General features: G+C 44.2%; 2 protein-coding genes across 2 annotated transcripts; both read left to right on the top strand.

The window, feature by feature from the left end:
* The first annotated feature begins 309 nt into the window (after positions 1-309).
* On the top strand, positions 310-1,862 carry LOC119366450 (elicitor-responsive protein 3-like). Its single transcript, XM_037632189.1, has 5 exons — positions 310-543; positions 923-988; positions 1,087-1,213; positions 1,325-1,442; positions 1,528-1,862. The coding sequence occupies exons 1-5, from the start codon at positions 477-479 to the stop codon at positions 1,576-1,578; spliced, it is 429 nt and encodes a 142-aa protein (XP_037488086.1). The 5' UTR covers positions 310-476; the 3' UTR covers positions 1,579-1,862.
* A 2,382-nt stretch (positions 1,863-4,244) lies between these two features.
* Positions 4,245-7,547, top strand: LOC119368905 (WAT1-related protein At5g64700-like). Its single transcript, XM_037634018.1, has 7 exons — positions 4,245-4,447; positions 4,525-4,587; positions 5,316-5,432; positions 6,371-6,611; positions 6,715-6,873; positions 6,962-7,110; positions 7,190-7,547. The coding sequence occupies exons 1-7, from the start codon at positions 4,275-4,277 to the stop codon at positions 7,401-7,403; spliced, it is 1,116 nt and encodes a 371-aa protein (XP_037489915.1). The 5' UTR covers positions 4,245-4,274; the 3' UTR covers positions 7,404-7,547.
* Positions 7,548-14,740: the final 7,193 nt, after the last annotated feature.

Genomic DNA, 14,740 nt, shown 5'->3' with positions numbered 1-14,740 from the left:
TTTGTGCGAGTGCAAAGATGACAAGAAAATCTTAGTCTTCCCTCAAAAAAAAAAATCTTAGTCTTATTATGACTATACATGAGGATGAGTACGTTATTAATCGAGAAATAACTAGTATACTTAAGTCGACCGAGTCATAGTCAGTCTGGTATATTCAAATGCAAAAGCTGGTGAACCAGCTTGCCGTCAGCATTATTTGGGTGCATGTTCCTGGCCATGCTAGGCCAGTGGTCAGACGCGCGGGCGCAACAAACCTTTCCATTTCCTTTTTTCAATAATGACCGGAGGACTGGCCAGAGAAGTCTGGCACCAAGCTGGCGAAAATTAACAGATTCCGTGGAAGGCTTCCTTGACTTCGCATACACTCCTCTATATACGGTGGTGGGTTGGTGATTGAAGGCGACATTCACCCAGACCAAGAGAGAGATCCAAGACTAGGCCGGCCGGCCGGAGGAGATCGACAAGGAGGAGGAGACATGGTGCGCGGGAAGCTGGAGGTGCTGCTCGTCTCCGCCAAGGGCCTCGACGACTCCGATTTCTTCAGTAAGTAACCATCGAACCTATCCGCCGGTGCCGGCGCGTCGTCGTCATGCAGATCATCATCGGACCTTCGTCCCTTTCTTGGTTGCATGTATGGTGATCTCTGCTGCTCCTGTTAATTAGTAGTAGTACTAGATAGCATACCTATGTGGCTGCACCGCGGTTAATTCAGTCACTACTGAATCTGTCTCTGCGTGCGTGTTCTCTTCTTCGTCCCGGCAGAGGATTGAATATCTATGGGAGAAGGATCTGCACCGATCGTCAGAATTAAGCACCTTATTATCATGTTGTCCTATTGAGGAATTAATGTTTAGTTCGTCAGCGTCTGCTTGATCTTCATCACTAGATCTCCGATCTGATTGCTCAACTGCTGATGGATCAGATAGCATGGACCCGTACGTGATCCTCACCTGCCGCAGCCACGAGCAGAAGAGCACCGTCGCATCAGGTATACATATGCACCTATGCATAGATCGTCCATAAGAAATCACTGTCATCTCGTCTCGTCAGAAATTCACTCGTCCTGGTGGAACTCACTTTTTACAGGAGCAGGGAGCGAGCCTGAGTGGAACGAGACCTTCGTCTTCGCCGTCTCCGGCGACGCTCCGGAGCTCAGGGTCAAGATCATGGACATCGACGCCCTCTCGGCCGACGACCTCGTCGGAGAAGCATGGCAAGTACCAGACCAATACACCTCCTGTACTCTCGGATCCAAGTGCTAGTAGTACCGTAGTACTGCTCCGTTTCAGCTGCTGGTTCTGAACTTTAACTGAATTTTCTTCAGTATCCCGCTGGAGGCTGTGCTCCAGGAGGGCAGCCTGCCGCCGGCCGTGCACCGGGTCGTCAAGGACGAGGAGTACCGCGGGGAGATCAAGATCGCGCTCACCTTCACCCCGGCAGAGGTAATCGAACATATCCCTACATGTTTGCCCTTGCCGCATCGTCGTCGTGGCCGCCATGATCTGACCGCAACTCTGTCGTCTCCAGGAAAACGAGGAGGAGGAGGAGAGCTACGGCGGCTGGAATCAGTCCACCTGAAAAAGGCCAGCGAGCCAGCAAGATGGTGCTGTATGTCTGACTGTCATAATGGATAACTGCTTTGGATATCCTTGATGTGTGTGACAGACAGGGCATTCAGAAAAACGAGTAAAAAACTTAAAATAGGGGAAATATGTATCGATGCATGCATGAAGTACTAATCAAGCAATTCACCGCATCGTTTTGTATTGCATATCAACAATACTTACGCAACTCATTTCGACCTCCCTCCTTGATGTGTATTACATTCAGAAAAATGCGTCAAAATGGGGGAATTATGTATCGATACTAATTAACCAATTCACCGCATCATTTTGCATGCATACCAACACTGCTTAAGGAATTCATTGTAGTACCATTTTGTTCCACGTCAAGGCTAGATGTTTTGGACCGCGAAAAAAGTTCACAACGAGAAAGTAATAACAAAAAGGGGAATTTAACGGAAGTGGGTTTGGCGCATTAGGAGTAAACCCACTGTCGAACTCCGCACTCAGAGTCTCTGGCGCATTAGGAGCATCCTAGTCCCCGCCGCCGCAATCCCTGGCTGCTCCTCAGGCTTGCCCGATGCCGTCCTCATGTAGCAGCGAGTATGGATGGAGTAGATCGAGGTCCTGGCGGTAGGACTAGGAGGGATCGACCCCCCAGTCGTGCACGGCTTCAAAGGAGGGGCCGGGGCAGGTCGATCGGAGAGGTGGCCTGCGGGAGAAGGAGGGGAAGGGCCGGAGGCGCTGCAGGAAGAAATGCTCCATTTGAACAGCATAATAACTTCTAAAAGACTAAATATACGGACACCACTACTCTACACCAAATTTTTTAGAAGCATGGCAGTTTATTCTTTAAACAGAATGAAAGCATTGTTCTAGATTTAGTGCCGTTTACATGGCAATCTATATCTAATAATAAAGTCATTTGTGCTTTTTGCGGTACGTCACATAAATTGTCACACCAAAGTTGCAAATATTACCATCGATCCCACCTATAAATGAGAAAAAACTTTTCACGCATAGGAATTCCCGACCAGCCCACGGAATAGGGCCTCCTATACTGCACTATGCGCACTTGGAGAAGACGCAGCGCGCCCGTTTGGGCCGGCCCATGTGCGGGCAGCCTGTTTTTAAATCTTGCTTCCTTATTTTTTTTATTTTTTTTTCGTTTTTTCATCCTTTAAATATTTTGGTACATCAAAAGAGTTGCAAATATTTTAAAAACGAATTTTTATATAAAATGTTCGATAAGTCATAAATGTTTTTGTAGATTCAAAAAATATTTGCATATTCAAAAAATGTTCACAATTTTGAAAACAAATGTTTGGAAATGCAAAATGTTCACGTTTTTTAAAGTCCATGTATTAAAAAATGTTGTTGAAATTGAACAAAATGTTCGCCGAAATTTTATCTGTGACGCAGCAAATCGTTGTCATGGCCTTTGAAGATTATGATTTTTTTTTCTCCCGTTGCAATGCACGGGCCCTTTTGCTGGTAGACACTAATGCAACTTCTCCTATGACAATTTTACTGGTCCTTAGCTGCTGCCTTTTTCCTTTTCAGCATCATGTGCCACTTAGGGCATGTCCAACGCTACAAGCTGGAAAGCCTAATATGCTGCTTGCAGAGGAAAGCAGGTGCTTGCAGAAGAGACTGCCTCCTCTCTGACACAAAAGCGAAGTACAGGGAAATGCAAGAGAGAGTAAGGGAAAAGAAAGAAAGATGAGCAGCGCTGTGGTTCAATAAAGTAAGAGAGAGAAGTACAAGAAGAGGGAGAAGATGGGTCCGCTGAGGCTATCATGCATTGGGTACTATATGTCTGGGACGGTAGTTTCACTGCCATATATCTACGTGTAGTTGTTGGGGCAGCACCTTACTGCTGCCCCGTTGTACATGCCCTTATGCCACTAATCACTCCACCCTTCATAAAGATGCACGTATTTACTACTGTCCTCTTCCTTTTCCACATCATGTGTCACTTTTGCCACTGATCCCTCCAAAGATGCATTTGTATAATGTGTCTCTTAAAAGATCTCTCTCAAATATAATAATGTCTATAGAAATATACAATGTGAAATGACTCACTGAGCATTAGTCACCGAGTATAATTTTTTCAGGGAATGTCCAAAAAGCATCCGAGTCACCTTGAGATTGAAAGCTGGAACTGTTGAATCCTTTCTCCTTTACAAATATGCATATGCTTTAGTTTTGAACTGTAATTGAAGTACTTAGAAGTTCCTACTTCATTTTCTCTAGAGAGATGAACAACCTGAGATGAATACTACTACCAGTATACATGACTTTCCATTCGTGTCATAATAATGTTCAAGTGCTGGATTATTCAAATAAATGCCATGATATGCTTTGAGTGGATGCATCATGCATTCTAATAAGTACACAAGCACCTTGTGACTGATATACCTAATTTGTTGAAATATATGCTCTGCTGGTATGATGTAACCAACTTGTTAGACCTAAAAAGAGTTTGATGCCATTTTTTAACCTTGATTAAAGTGAGTGACTTGTGTGGTATGTACATACTAAAGCATACATAAAATATATTTTTCTCAAGTGGATTATGAGTCGTATCTGAACTAACCTTATGACAGTGAGGGTTTGATTAATTATCCTGATGCCGAATGTTTGACGTGTCTTGAAGGGCAAGTAGTGGTATATAAGCAATCATCTTTGAAGTTCTAACAAACGATAGTAATGGGCAACACAGCACCTTATGTTGTTTCATTTCTCTTAAGGTTTATCTATGGAGTTATGCATATACTTACCAAAGCTGCTTTTAACCAAGGTACAAGTACATATGTTCTTAATTTCTACAGGCATGCAATAGCCACAATGTTCTTACTGCCCATTGCTTTTGCGATTGAAAGGTATGCCGAGTTTTGGCTTCTTAGTTACCTAGTTCTGGATGTCATCTAGGAAGCATGCACTGAGATTTATTTTGCAGGAAAACTGCCCCACAAATGTCATACAAACTCTGTGTGAAGCTATTTGTGCATGCATTATATGGGTAGGTCAAAGTTACAAGCCAAAAATGTTTTTATACTTTTGATATTCTTGTTTATCAAATGGCACTGTTAGATTAAAAATATTATTTGCAACAGTGCATTATTTTCTCATAATTTTTGTATTTTATTGGGATGAGAGTATTAATGCGAGAATGGTGACATGCAGTTGTTAGATATCTATCCAATACCATAATTGTATCATTATATTTGTTCTTATCCAAACTTTATATGCTTGAAACTCTTTTGTGTGCCCTTGCAATATACAAATTCCCTTTATTTCATTAATTCCTTGCTCAGTCATTTTGGTTTTAGTGTAGTAGCCTTATCCGCTTGCTGGTGCTTTGCTATCCGAACTACCGTTGCTAACTCTGAAGAAAGCTCTGCTTCGTGCTTCTTCGCTTATTCAATGCATTCATCACCTTCATCAATGGCAATCTGTCCTTTCCGGCAGAGAATATCAGTTTTACCAGTTTTAATATATATTTCCAATTGTTACACTAATTGCAAAAATTGTTGTTCATCTTTGTGGGGAAAGTAGGTATTTTCTTAGGTTAACTGATCAACTTTCTACGGAAGTGTTGTGCAAAGCTAAGAATTATGGAAATAGTTATTGTATTAACCATACCATCTTTTTTCCATTGTACAATAGACCATTTGGTATTTCTTAGTTAAACTGATTCATTTGTTTTATTAATGTTATACATCTTATACTCTTGTTTCATTTCCCCAGGATGTCTGCTCCTTTTAACATATCATGTGTTGGCCTCAAATATGCTTCAGCAGCTTCTGCTTCTGCAGTAATAAATCTCCTGCCAGTTTTAACTTTTATTTTGGCTCTTCTGTTGGGGTATGTGTTATTAATGATAACGGAATTCCTTCCTAAGGCTAGTTTTTTCTTTGCCTTGTGGTAAATACTCCTTCCGTCCCACAATATAAGATGTTTTTACAAGCTATGTTAGCTTGCAAAAATGTCTTATATTATGAGACGGAGAGAGTACAATTTAAATATGTCATCAAACTAAGTGCGAGTGGGAGCAGATGATATCACTAGCTGAGTTATGTGTGGAACGATTGGAAGTATCACCTATAAGTGTTGTAAAGGGTGGAGATAACACCTTTGAGTGGTAACTTTCTCTCTCATTATTTTTTTCTGCCATAAAATAGTACAGTGATTTATAATTAATAATATATAGTAGGAGTGCTAATCAGTTCCTATTGGTTATGTTCATCTGACATTTGACCAACAGCCCTAACTTATTAGGGTGTACCAATTTTTTTGTCCGCACTAATTGAGTACCATTGTGAAATTTGTTTATTGCACTTCTTCAAATTTAGTAAAAATTATGATCTAAATGCTCATGCTGCTACGGAAGTTATTTCCTGTTATATATTACAGTGGTTAAAATGCTTGTGCCAGACAGTCCATGTGTCCGTACATACTTTAGAAACATGATCTAAAAAATACGCCCTATAAATCGAATCAACCATTTGTACATCCTCTTAAAAAAGGATGACAGCTGTGGTAAATTTTTTTGACTGGGTGACAGCTGTGGTAATTACTAATAACTTAAGAAGTGAACGCACGGCCACCAACTCTGATCATTACCATTAGTATTTAGTAGTCTAAACATATGTACTTTAGTGTATATGTGAGTGCATTGATGAATATGGTGTAGTAAAGATAGTGGGACTGAAAATTAGTTTGACTTGCTTTATATACAATGTGAACTTTTATGATAAAAATTCCATGTAATAGGGAGTGATTTGTTCTTCTCCTTATGGTAGAATGGAGTCTTTGCAATTAAAGCGCTTCCATGGGATTATGAAAGTTTCTGGTATAGTGCTCTGTGCGGCTGGTGTTACTGTCCTAACGCTATACCAAGGACCGGAGCTCAAATCTATTGTCCATTACCCTCTTTTTCACCACGCTAGTCAAGTTGATACTCATCCCTCAAGGAGCTGGATATTGGGAATTCTCCTGCAGTCTCTTGCGACTGTATTGTTTGCTCTATGGACAGTGTTTCAGGTATGCATCTCGCTGTGTGCACAGGTTACACAATGAAGTGTGTGTGGGCATGTTGTGATGCTAATTTATCCATCCTAAATTTAGCCTGTATGTTGCTTTCTAGGGCCCATTGCTGGAGGAGTATCCATCCATACTGCTTAACACTAGCCTTCAGATTGTCTTTGCGACTGTTCAATCTTTTTTTATGGCTCTAGCCATGGAGAGAGACTTTTCAAGATGGAAGCTGAGCTTGGATGTAGGTCTTGTCGCCATCGTCTATTGTGTAAGTATAAAAATCCCCTCGGTGGCAGCAAATCGTTGATTCATTAGAGAACAAAAATCCTAATCTCTGTGAATTACTTCATTTGTAGGGCGTATTTGTTTCCGCACTGGTAAATTACCTGCAAATCTGGGTAATCGGCAGGTGCGGCCCAGTATTCCTGTCCATGACAGTACCCCTAACTTTGGTTATCACGGTCATTCTGTCACTACTCATAGGAGAACCGGTCAGCCTTGGAAGGTGCATTTCTTAATGTTTGCTTGTTAGACAGAACTACTACACCCAAAATATCTTCATTTTTTCTTCTACTGATGAACAGTGTAATAAGTGGCGCGCTCATGGTTGCTGGCCTGTACAATGTTCTCTGGGGGAAGAGAATAGAGCAAGTAGCTCTCTGCAAGCAAGGAGGTAGCGGAGAAAATGGATCATGCTTAGATTTGGAGGAACAAGAAAGCGGTGCACCAGTTCCAGCAACGCGGGATTCAATCAAGCCAGTACCAGGTTTGATGGAGAGGACTGATGCACCCAAATGAAACGGTGAGCAGCAAACATTGTTAGGTGTAGAAGAGCTTTTGCCTTTGGGTCTGCCCACCCGAAGCTGTTCACATATCTGTAATACTCCCTCCATTTTTATTTGCTCCGTACATTAGCTTTGACCAAAGTCAAACTTTATAAGGTTCGACCAAGTTTATGGAAAATAATATAAACTTTCACATTAATAAATATATATTCAATGTTAATTCTAATGCTATTGATTTGGTATTCTGGATTAATAATTGTTTGTATAAATTTGATCAAAGTTCACAACGTTTGACTTGAGGCAAAGCTAATATGTAGAGTAAATGAAAATGGAGCGACTACTGTTTACTGCCAGCCAGCTATATATAGCAGCTTTAATTGCTTGTTCACGGCTTCAAGAAAGTTTTTGCTTTTGAGCTCTTGTTGTAGAGGAGAGGAGATTTTGACCGTTGCGAACGCGTGCTATTGTGACTCCGTGATGACGCGACTGGTGACCCCGGGAAAGGTGCTCCCTTGGCAGTGTTCCCGTGTGGTGATGGTGCGGAGGGTGTGCCGGACCTGGGATGGCCACCCGCGGGGAGACATGTGGGACGAGCCACGAGTTAGCCGGTTTTGTGTGCTGGCTAGTGTCTTGGACGGAGGAAGATTTGCGGCCGGATGTTGATCTGAGCATGGCCGCCACAGGAGGGAGGGAGACGCCGCCTTGCCGTGCTGGTGTTGTAGCAGACGCAACAACTGGGTGATGTTTGGCAGGGAGCGCTGCTCATTAGATCTCGGAGTCGGATGGGGTGTTGGCCATGAATGTTGGCATGGTGTCAGCGGTGTCGAAGGAGTTGAGCCAAGATGATATCTAGGGCATTCAATGGTGGTGGCAGCTCTGCCAAGGGTTCGGGTTGGTCTTACCCACGGGGGTGGAAAATGGGTCGCGCGAGTTGGCGCAATGTGTAGAAGAGCTTTTGCCTTGGGTCTGCCCACCAGAAGCTGTTCACATATCTGTAATACTCCCTCCATTTTTATTTAATTCCGCACATTAGTTTTGACCAAAGTCAAACTTTATAAGGTTTGACCAAATTTATAGAAAATAATATAAACTTTCACAATAATAAATATATATGCAATGTTAATTCTAATGGTATTGATTTGGTATTGTGGATTAATAATTGTTTGTATAAATTTGATCAAAGTTCACAGAGCTTGACTTGAGACAAAGCTAACTAGAACATAAAGCCGCGCGTTGCCGTGCCCGTCTACGTTGAAGAAAGAATGGTATAAATATTTACAAATTTGAATTAACCTAGAATTTGGATCAAACATGCTCTACCCATATATTCAGCGTTCATGCCATAAGAGTATACAAACATGTTTTTTTGGATTAAGGAGAAAGACAGGGAGAGGGGTGACCAATGGGGCATGAAAATAAATAAATGTTTAAATCCAGTTCCATAAAGTTCTTTCAAAAAAAATATGTTGAGCATCAACACACCGAAATAGTAATGATATTTTTAATTTTGAATTATTTGTTGTCAATTTACGTTTTATCCAAGAGCATGTCAGTACGAACCTCATTTTGAATATCTAGAGAAGTAGATTTTATTTCTCCTTTTCTCTAGGATATAGTACATACTATTCTCTAGGATATAGTACATACTATTCTCTAGCATATACGAACTATCCAGAAAAGTTAGGGGTGGGTGGACGCATCCCATGATGCAAATTGTTCATACTTCCCATAATACACTAATCAAACTTGACTTGTCCACTACAATTGCATGCAATCAAACAAATGATAACAAATCAGTTGCGTGAAACGGCGTGGTGTAAGCAGACTCGACCGGAAAACACAGTTGATGGCAGTAGTTTTTTTTCTCTCGAGAATCAGTTGTTGACGGTAGTTGGGCTGGCAGAATCATTGGAAGTGCTTGCTGGGCCGGGTCACCTTGCTCCTTTATTGGCCCGGTTCATCAAAACGCACCTGGATCAATCTGCAGAGCAGCAGCCCTGTTAAGTTGGGCTGGCCATCTATTGTCATGCGTGACAGCAATGAATTGATGGTAAAAACGCTGTGTGCGGTGGCAGATGGATCCAGTACGTTCACGAGCATCATCTAACGGCTAAGGAGTCTAAATCGCTGTGGATGCTTCTAAGTAGCCCAGTTTTACTGTTTAGTAATATGTAGAGTAAATGCCCCCGGAGGGACCACTGTTTACTGCCAGTCAGCTACATATAGCAGCTTTTATTGCTCGTACACGGCTTCAAGAATGTTTTTGCTTTTGAGCTCCTGTTGTAGAGGAGAGGAGATTCTGACCGTTGCGAACCCGTGCTCTGCGACTCCGTGGTGATGCGACTGGTGACCCTCGAAAAGGTGCTCCCTGGGGCGGTGTTCCCATGTGGTGATGGTGGGGAGGGTGTGCCGGAGCAGGGATGGCCACCAGCGGGGATACATGTGGGACGGAGCCACGAGTTAGCCGTTTTTTGGGCGGTGGCTAGTGTCTTGGATGGAGGAAGATTTGCAGCCGGATGTTGATTTGAGCTTGGCCACCGTAGGAGGGAGGGAGACGCCGCCTTGCCGTGCTAGTGTTGTGGCGGACGCAACAACTAGGTGATGTTTGGTAGGGAGCGCTGCTCATTATATCTCGGAGTCGGATGGGGTCCTGGCCACGAACGTTGGCGTGGTGTCAGTGGTGTCGGAAGAGTTGAGCCAAGGTGATATCTAGGGCATTCGATGGTGGCAGCTCTGTCAAGGGTTTGGGTTGGTCTTACTCACGGAGGTGGAAAATGGGTTGTGCGGCTTGGCACAATGTGTTGACAGAGGCGAGGGTGTGGATTTGGCTCAATGCTATTGTGCATCCTCAACCTCCTAGGGGCGGTTACTTCTTGTGGAACCATGCATGGTGCGGATCGGAGCAGAGATGAGCGAGGAAGGGAGGGCGGTGGTGATGGTGGCGCTGCCCCCGAATTTGGGGGAGGTTAATTTCCCTCCTCTGGCATCTGTTGTGGGTCTTCCCTTGTTGGTCTGTGGGCTAGGGTTTGTGTCTGGGGTGCCTAGTTTGGGTGAAGTGGAGATGGGCCGAGGGGCGCGGTCAATGGGCCTATGTTTCAGGTTTAGTTTCACTTATCTGGTTATCCGTCCTAGTATACCATCCGACGCGATGCAGGAGGTGAGTCAAACTGCTTCAACCGGCCTAGTGCAGCCGGTGTGGTGCTTGCATATAAAGCGATAGTCGTGGATATAGGGGGGGGGGGGAGTGAGGCTATGCTAGTGTTTCCTGCTGCCAAACGCAACATTAGAGGGTGGAGAACACTTCAGCACGGGCGCACGAACATTTCAGCAGACGAGGCGGCGGGTCTCGCCGAGAGGGTGGAGAAGATGGAGAAGGAGAGGATGCGCTTCTCCGACAACAACGACAAGAGGCCACACGATGAAGCACTAGTAGAAATGGGGGCAATGGTCAGCCCATTAGTCCCGGTTCAATCCACAACCGGGACCAATGGGGGCATTGGACCCGGTTCGTGAGCCCCGGGGGCCGGCCGGGCCACGTGGGCCATTGGTCCCGGTTCGTCTGGACCTTTTGGTCCCGGTTGGTGGGACGAACCGGGACCAATGTGCCTCGCTCCTGGCCCACCATCATTGATCCCGGTTGGTGGTACGGATCGGGACCAAAGGCTGCCCTTTAGTCCCGGTTCTTGCCACGAACCGGGACCAATTAATTGCCTATATATACCCCTCGCCCGTGAGCAGAGCACTCCCACTGCTCTGTTTTTCGTGGCCGGCGAGGGGAGAGCTTTGTGGTGCTCTAGCTCACCTCCTATGCACACGAGTTGTTCCATGGAATGCCCGAGCCACACTACTTAAGCTTTCTCCTCTCCAAGCTCGACCTCCAAACTCCATTTTCCTCAATATTTGTCTAGGTTTAGCGGTCCGTCACGTCCCGTCCCCGTCTTCACCACCGTCGATCGCCCGTGCCGATCTCGTCGCCGGCACCACCGTGATGAGCCTCTTGTTCTTATGTTCTTTCTGAAAGGAAAAAAAAATTCTTACTTGTATGTTTATATAGATACTTGTATAATTTTCTTGCTTTTATTATTGCATCTTATATAGTGCGATGGTTTTGGTATCCGCCCCCGTCGGCCCTCATCCTGTCTATGATTCGGATGTGGTATATATTATCTTTTCATAACTATTGGTTCATCTATTGTTTACGACAATTATGCCGACCAACGTGACATAGATTTTATTTATCTAGGAGGTTGTTGAACCGGAAATTCCAACCGACCCTATTGTCGAGATGTTAAATTTAGTTGAAAAAGAAAACAATTTCTTGAAGGAAAAAATTAGAAAAATTGAGGAGGAGAAGATGATATTGGAGTTGCATGTTGCGGATGTCGTCAATGATCACAAGATCAAGATGGATGCAATGCACTTGAAGATTAGAAAGATTAGAAAATATGCCATTCATACCGAGGCTTGGTATCATTATGCCGTTGGATCAGTTGTTACATTGGTTGCGATTATGATCGCATTTGTTTTCACATTGAAATGTTTTACATAGTTTCAATGTATGGTTTAATTAATTTAGATGCTCTGCAGAGCTTTATGTTGTTAGATGAGAACTATGTATGTACTTTAGTTTTAATGTGATGATGAACTTCTATTAATTTGGTCACTTAATTATCTATTCATGATGTTCTGTAATGATTTTTGACACACTTAATTATATATAATGCAGGCAGATGAACCGACAATGGATGTACGGTTCAAGACACACCTCCGAGTATATTAAGCGCGTGCATGATTTTCTCGAAGTGGCTGAGGTAAACAAGCAGAATGGTTTTATGTGTTGTCCATGCCCTATATGTGGGAATACGAAGTCTTACTCTGAACGGAAAATCTTTCACACCCACCTGCTTTACAAGGGTTTCATGCCACACTATAATATTTGGACGAGGCACGGAGAAATAGGGGTTATGATGGAAGACGGCGAAGAACAAGAGTACGATGACAACTATGTGCCCCCTGAATACGGTGATGCTACTGAACATCAAGAGGAACCAGACGATGTGCACGATGATGCTGCAACGGGCGAAGCTGCTGAAGATCAAGAGGAACCAGACGATGTGCCCGATGATGATGATCTCCGCCGGGTCATTGTCGATGCAAGGACGCAATGCGAAAGTCAAAAGGAGAAGCTGAAGTTCGATCGCATGTTAGAGGACCACAAAAAAGGGTTGTACCCTAATTGCGAATATGGCAACACAAAGCTCAGTACCGTACTGGAATTGCTGCAGTGGAAGGCAGAGAATGTTGTGCCTGACAAAGGATTTGAGAAGCTACTGAAAATATTGAAGAAGAAGCTTCCAAAGGATAACGAATTGCCCGACAGTACATACGCAGCAAAGAAGGTCGTATGCCCTCTAGGATTGGAGGTGCAGAAGATACATGCATGCCCTAATGACTGCATCCTCTACCGCGGTGCGTACAAGGATCTGAACGCATGCCCGGTATGTGGTGCATTACGATATAAGATCAGGCGAGATGACCCTGGTGATGTTGATGGCAAGCCCCCCAGGAAGAGGGTTCCTGCGAAGGTGATGTAATATGCTCCTATAATACCACGGTTCAAACATCTTTTCAGAAGCGGAGAGCATGCCAAGTTGATGCGATGGCACAGTGAGGACCGTAAAAAAGACGGGAAGTTGAGAGCACCCGCTGACGGGTCGCAATGGAGAAAAATCGAGAGAAAGTACTGGGATGAGTTTGCAAGTGACCCAAGGAACGTATGGTTTGCTTTAAGCGTGGATGACATTAATCCTTTCGGGGAGCAGAGCAGCAATCACAGCACCTGGCCCGTGACCCTATGTATGTATAACCTTCCTCCTTGGATGTGCATGAAGCGGAAGTTCATTACGATGTCAGTTCTCATCCAAGGCCCTAAGCAACCCGGCAACGACATTGATGTGTACCTAAGGCCATTAGTTGAAGAACTTTTATAGCTGTGGAATGGAAATGGTGTACGTACGTGGGATGAGCACAAACAGGAGGAATTTCACCTAAAGGCATTGCTGTTCGTGACCATCAACGATTGGCCCGCTCTCAGTAACCTTTCAGGACAGACAAACAAGGGATACCACGCATGCACGTACTGTTTACTTGACACCGATAGTATATACCTGGGATGGTGCAGGAAGAATGTGTACCTGGGCCATCGTCGATTTCTTCCGACCAACCATCAATGTCGAAAGAAAGGCAAGCATTTCAAAGGCGAGGCAGATCACCAGAAGAAGCCCGCCATGCATACCGGTGATCACGTACTTGCTATGGTGAATGATTTACACGTAATCTTTGGAAAGGGTCCCGGCGGACTAGCTGTTCCGAGTGACGCTGGGGGACACGCACCCATGTGGAAGAAGAAATCTATATTTTGGGACCTACCCTACTGGAAAGACCTAGAGGTCCGCTCTTCGATTGACGTGATGCACGTGATGAAGAACCTTTGCGTGAACCTGCTAGGCTTCTTGGACGTGTATGGGAAGACAAAAGATACAGCTGAGGCACGGGAGGACCTTCAACGTTTGCACGTAAAAGACGGCATGCCTCCAAAGCAGTATGAAGGTCCTGCCAGCTATGCACTTACCAAAGAAGAGAAGGAAATCTTCTTTGAATGCCTGCTTAGTATGAAGGTCCCGACTGGCTTCTCGTCTAATATAAAAGGAATAATAAATATGGCAGAGAAAAAGTTTCAGAACCTAAAGTCTCATGACTGCCACGTGATTATGATGCAACTGCTTCCGGTTGCATTGAGGGGGCTTCTACCGGAAAGTGTCCGATTAGCCATTGTGAAGCTATGTGCATTCCTCAATGCAATCTCTCAGAAGGTGATCAATCCAGAAATCATACCAAGGCTAAGGAGTGATGTGGTGCAATGTCTTGTCAGTTTCGAGCTGGTGTTCCCACCATCCTTCTTCAATATCATGACGCACGTCCTAGTTCATCTAGTTGACGAGATTGTCATTCTGGGCCCCGTATTTCTACACAATATGTACCCCTTTGAGAGGTTCATGGGATTCCTAAAGAAATATGTCCGTAACCGCGCTAGGCTAGAAGGAAGCATCTCCATGGGCCATCAAACAGAGGATGTCATCGAGTTTTGTGTTGACTTCATTCCTGGCCTTAAGAAGATAGGTCTCCCTCAATCGCGGTATAAGGGGAGACTGACTGGAAAAGGCACGCTTGGAAGGGACTCAATAATATGCAGGGACGGATATTCTTGGTCTCAAGCACACTACACAGTTCTACACAACTCTACCTTGGTGACCTCGTATGTCGATGAACACAAGAACAGTCTGCGCTCCA

Source organism: Triticum dicoccoides, chromosome 2B, assembly GCF_002162155.2.
Source record: "Triticum dicoccoides isolate Atlit2015 ecotype Zavitan chromosome 2B, WEW_v2.0, whole genome shotgun sequence".
NCBI lineage: Eukaryota > Viridiplantae > Streptophyta > Magnoliopsida > Poales > Poaceae > Triticum > Triticum dicoccoides.
This window is presented reverse-complemented; position numbering and strand designations above follow the sequence as displayed.

What these genes read in the sequence shown, in the direction of transcription:
- LOC119366450 (XM_037632189.1), top strand. Translation starts at nt 477, where the DNA reads ATGGTGCGCGGGAAGCTGGAGGTGCTGCTCGTCTCCGCCAAGGGCCTC. An exon ending in GAAGAGCACCGTCGCATCAG is followed by an intron (nt 989 to 1,086) that starts GTATACATATGC and finishes CACTTTTTACAG; the next exon opens with GAGCAGGGAGCGAGCCTGAG. An exon ending in TCACCTTCACCCCGGCAGAG is followed by an intron (nt 1,443 to 1,527) that starts GTAATCGAACAT and finishes TGTCGTCTCCAG; the next exon opens with GAAAACGAGGAGGAGGAGGA.
- LOC119368905 (XM_037634018.1), top strand. Translation starts at nt 4,275, where the DNA reads ATGGGCAACACAGCACCTTATGTTGTTTCATTTCTCTTAAGGTTTATC. An exon ending in ATTGCTTTTGCGATTGAAAG is followed by an intron (nt 4,448 to 4,524) that starts GTATGCCGAGTT and finishes TTTATTTTGCAG; the next exon opens with GAAAACTGCCCCACAAATGT. An exon ending in CTCTATGGACAGTGTTTCAG is followed by an intron (nt 6,612 to 6,714) that starts GTATGCATCTCG and finishes GTTGCTTTCTAG; the next exon opens with GGCCCATTGCTGGAGGAGTA.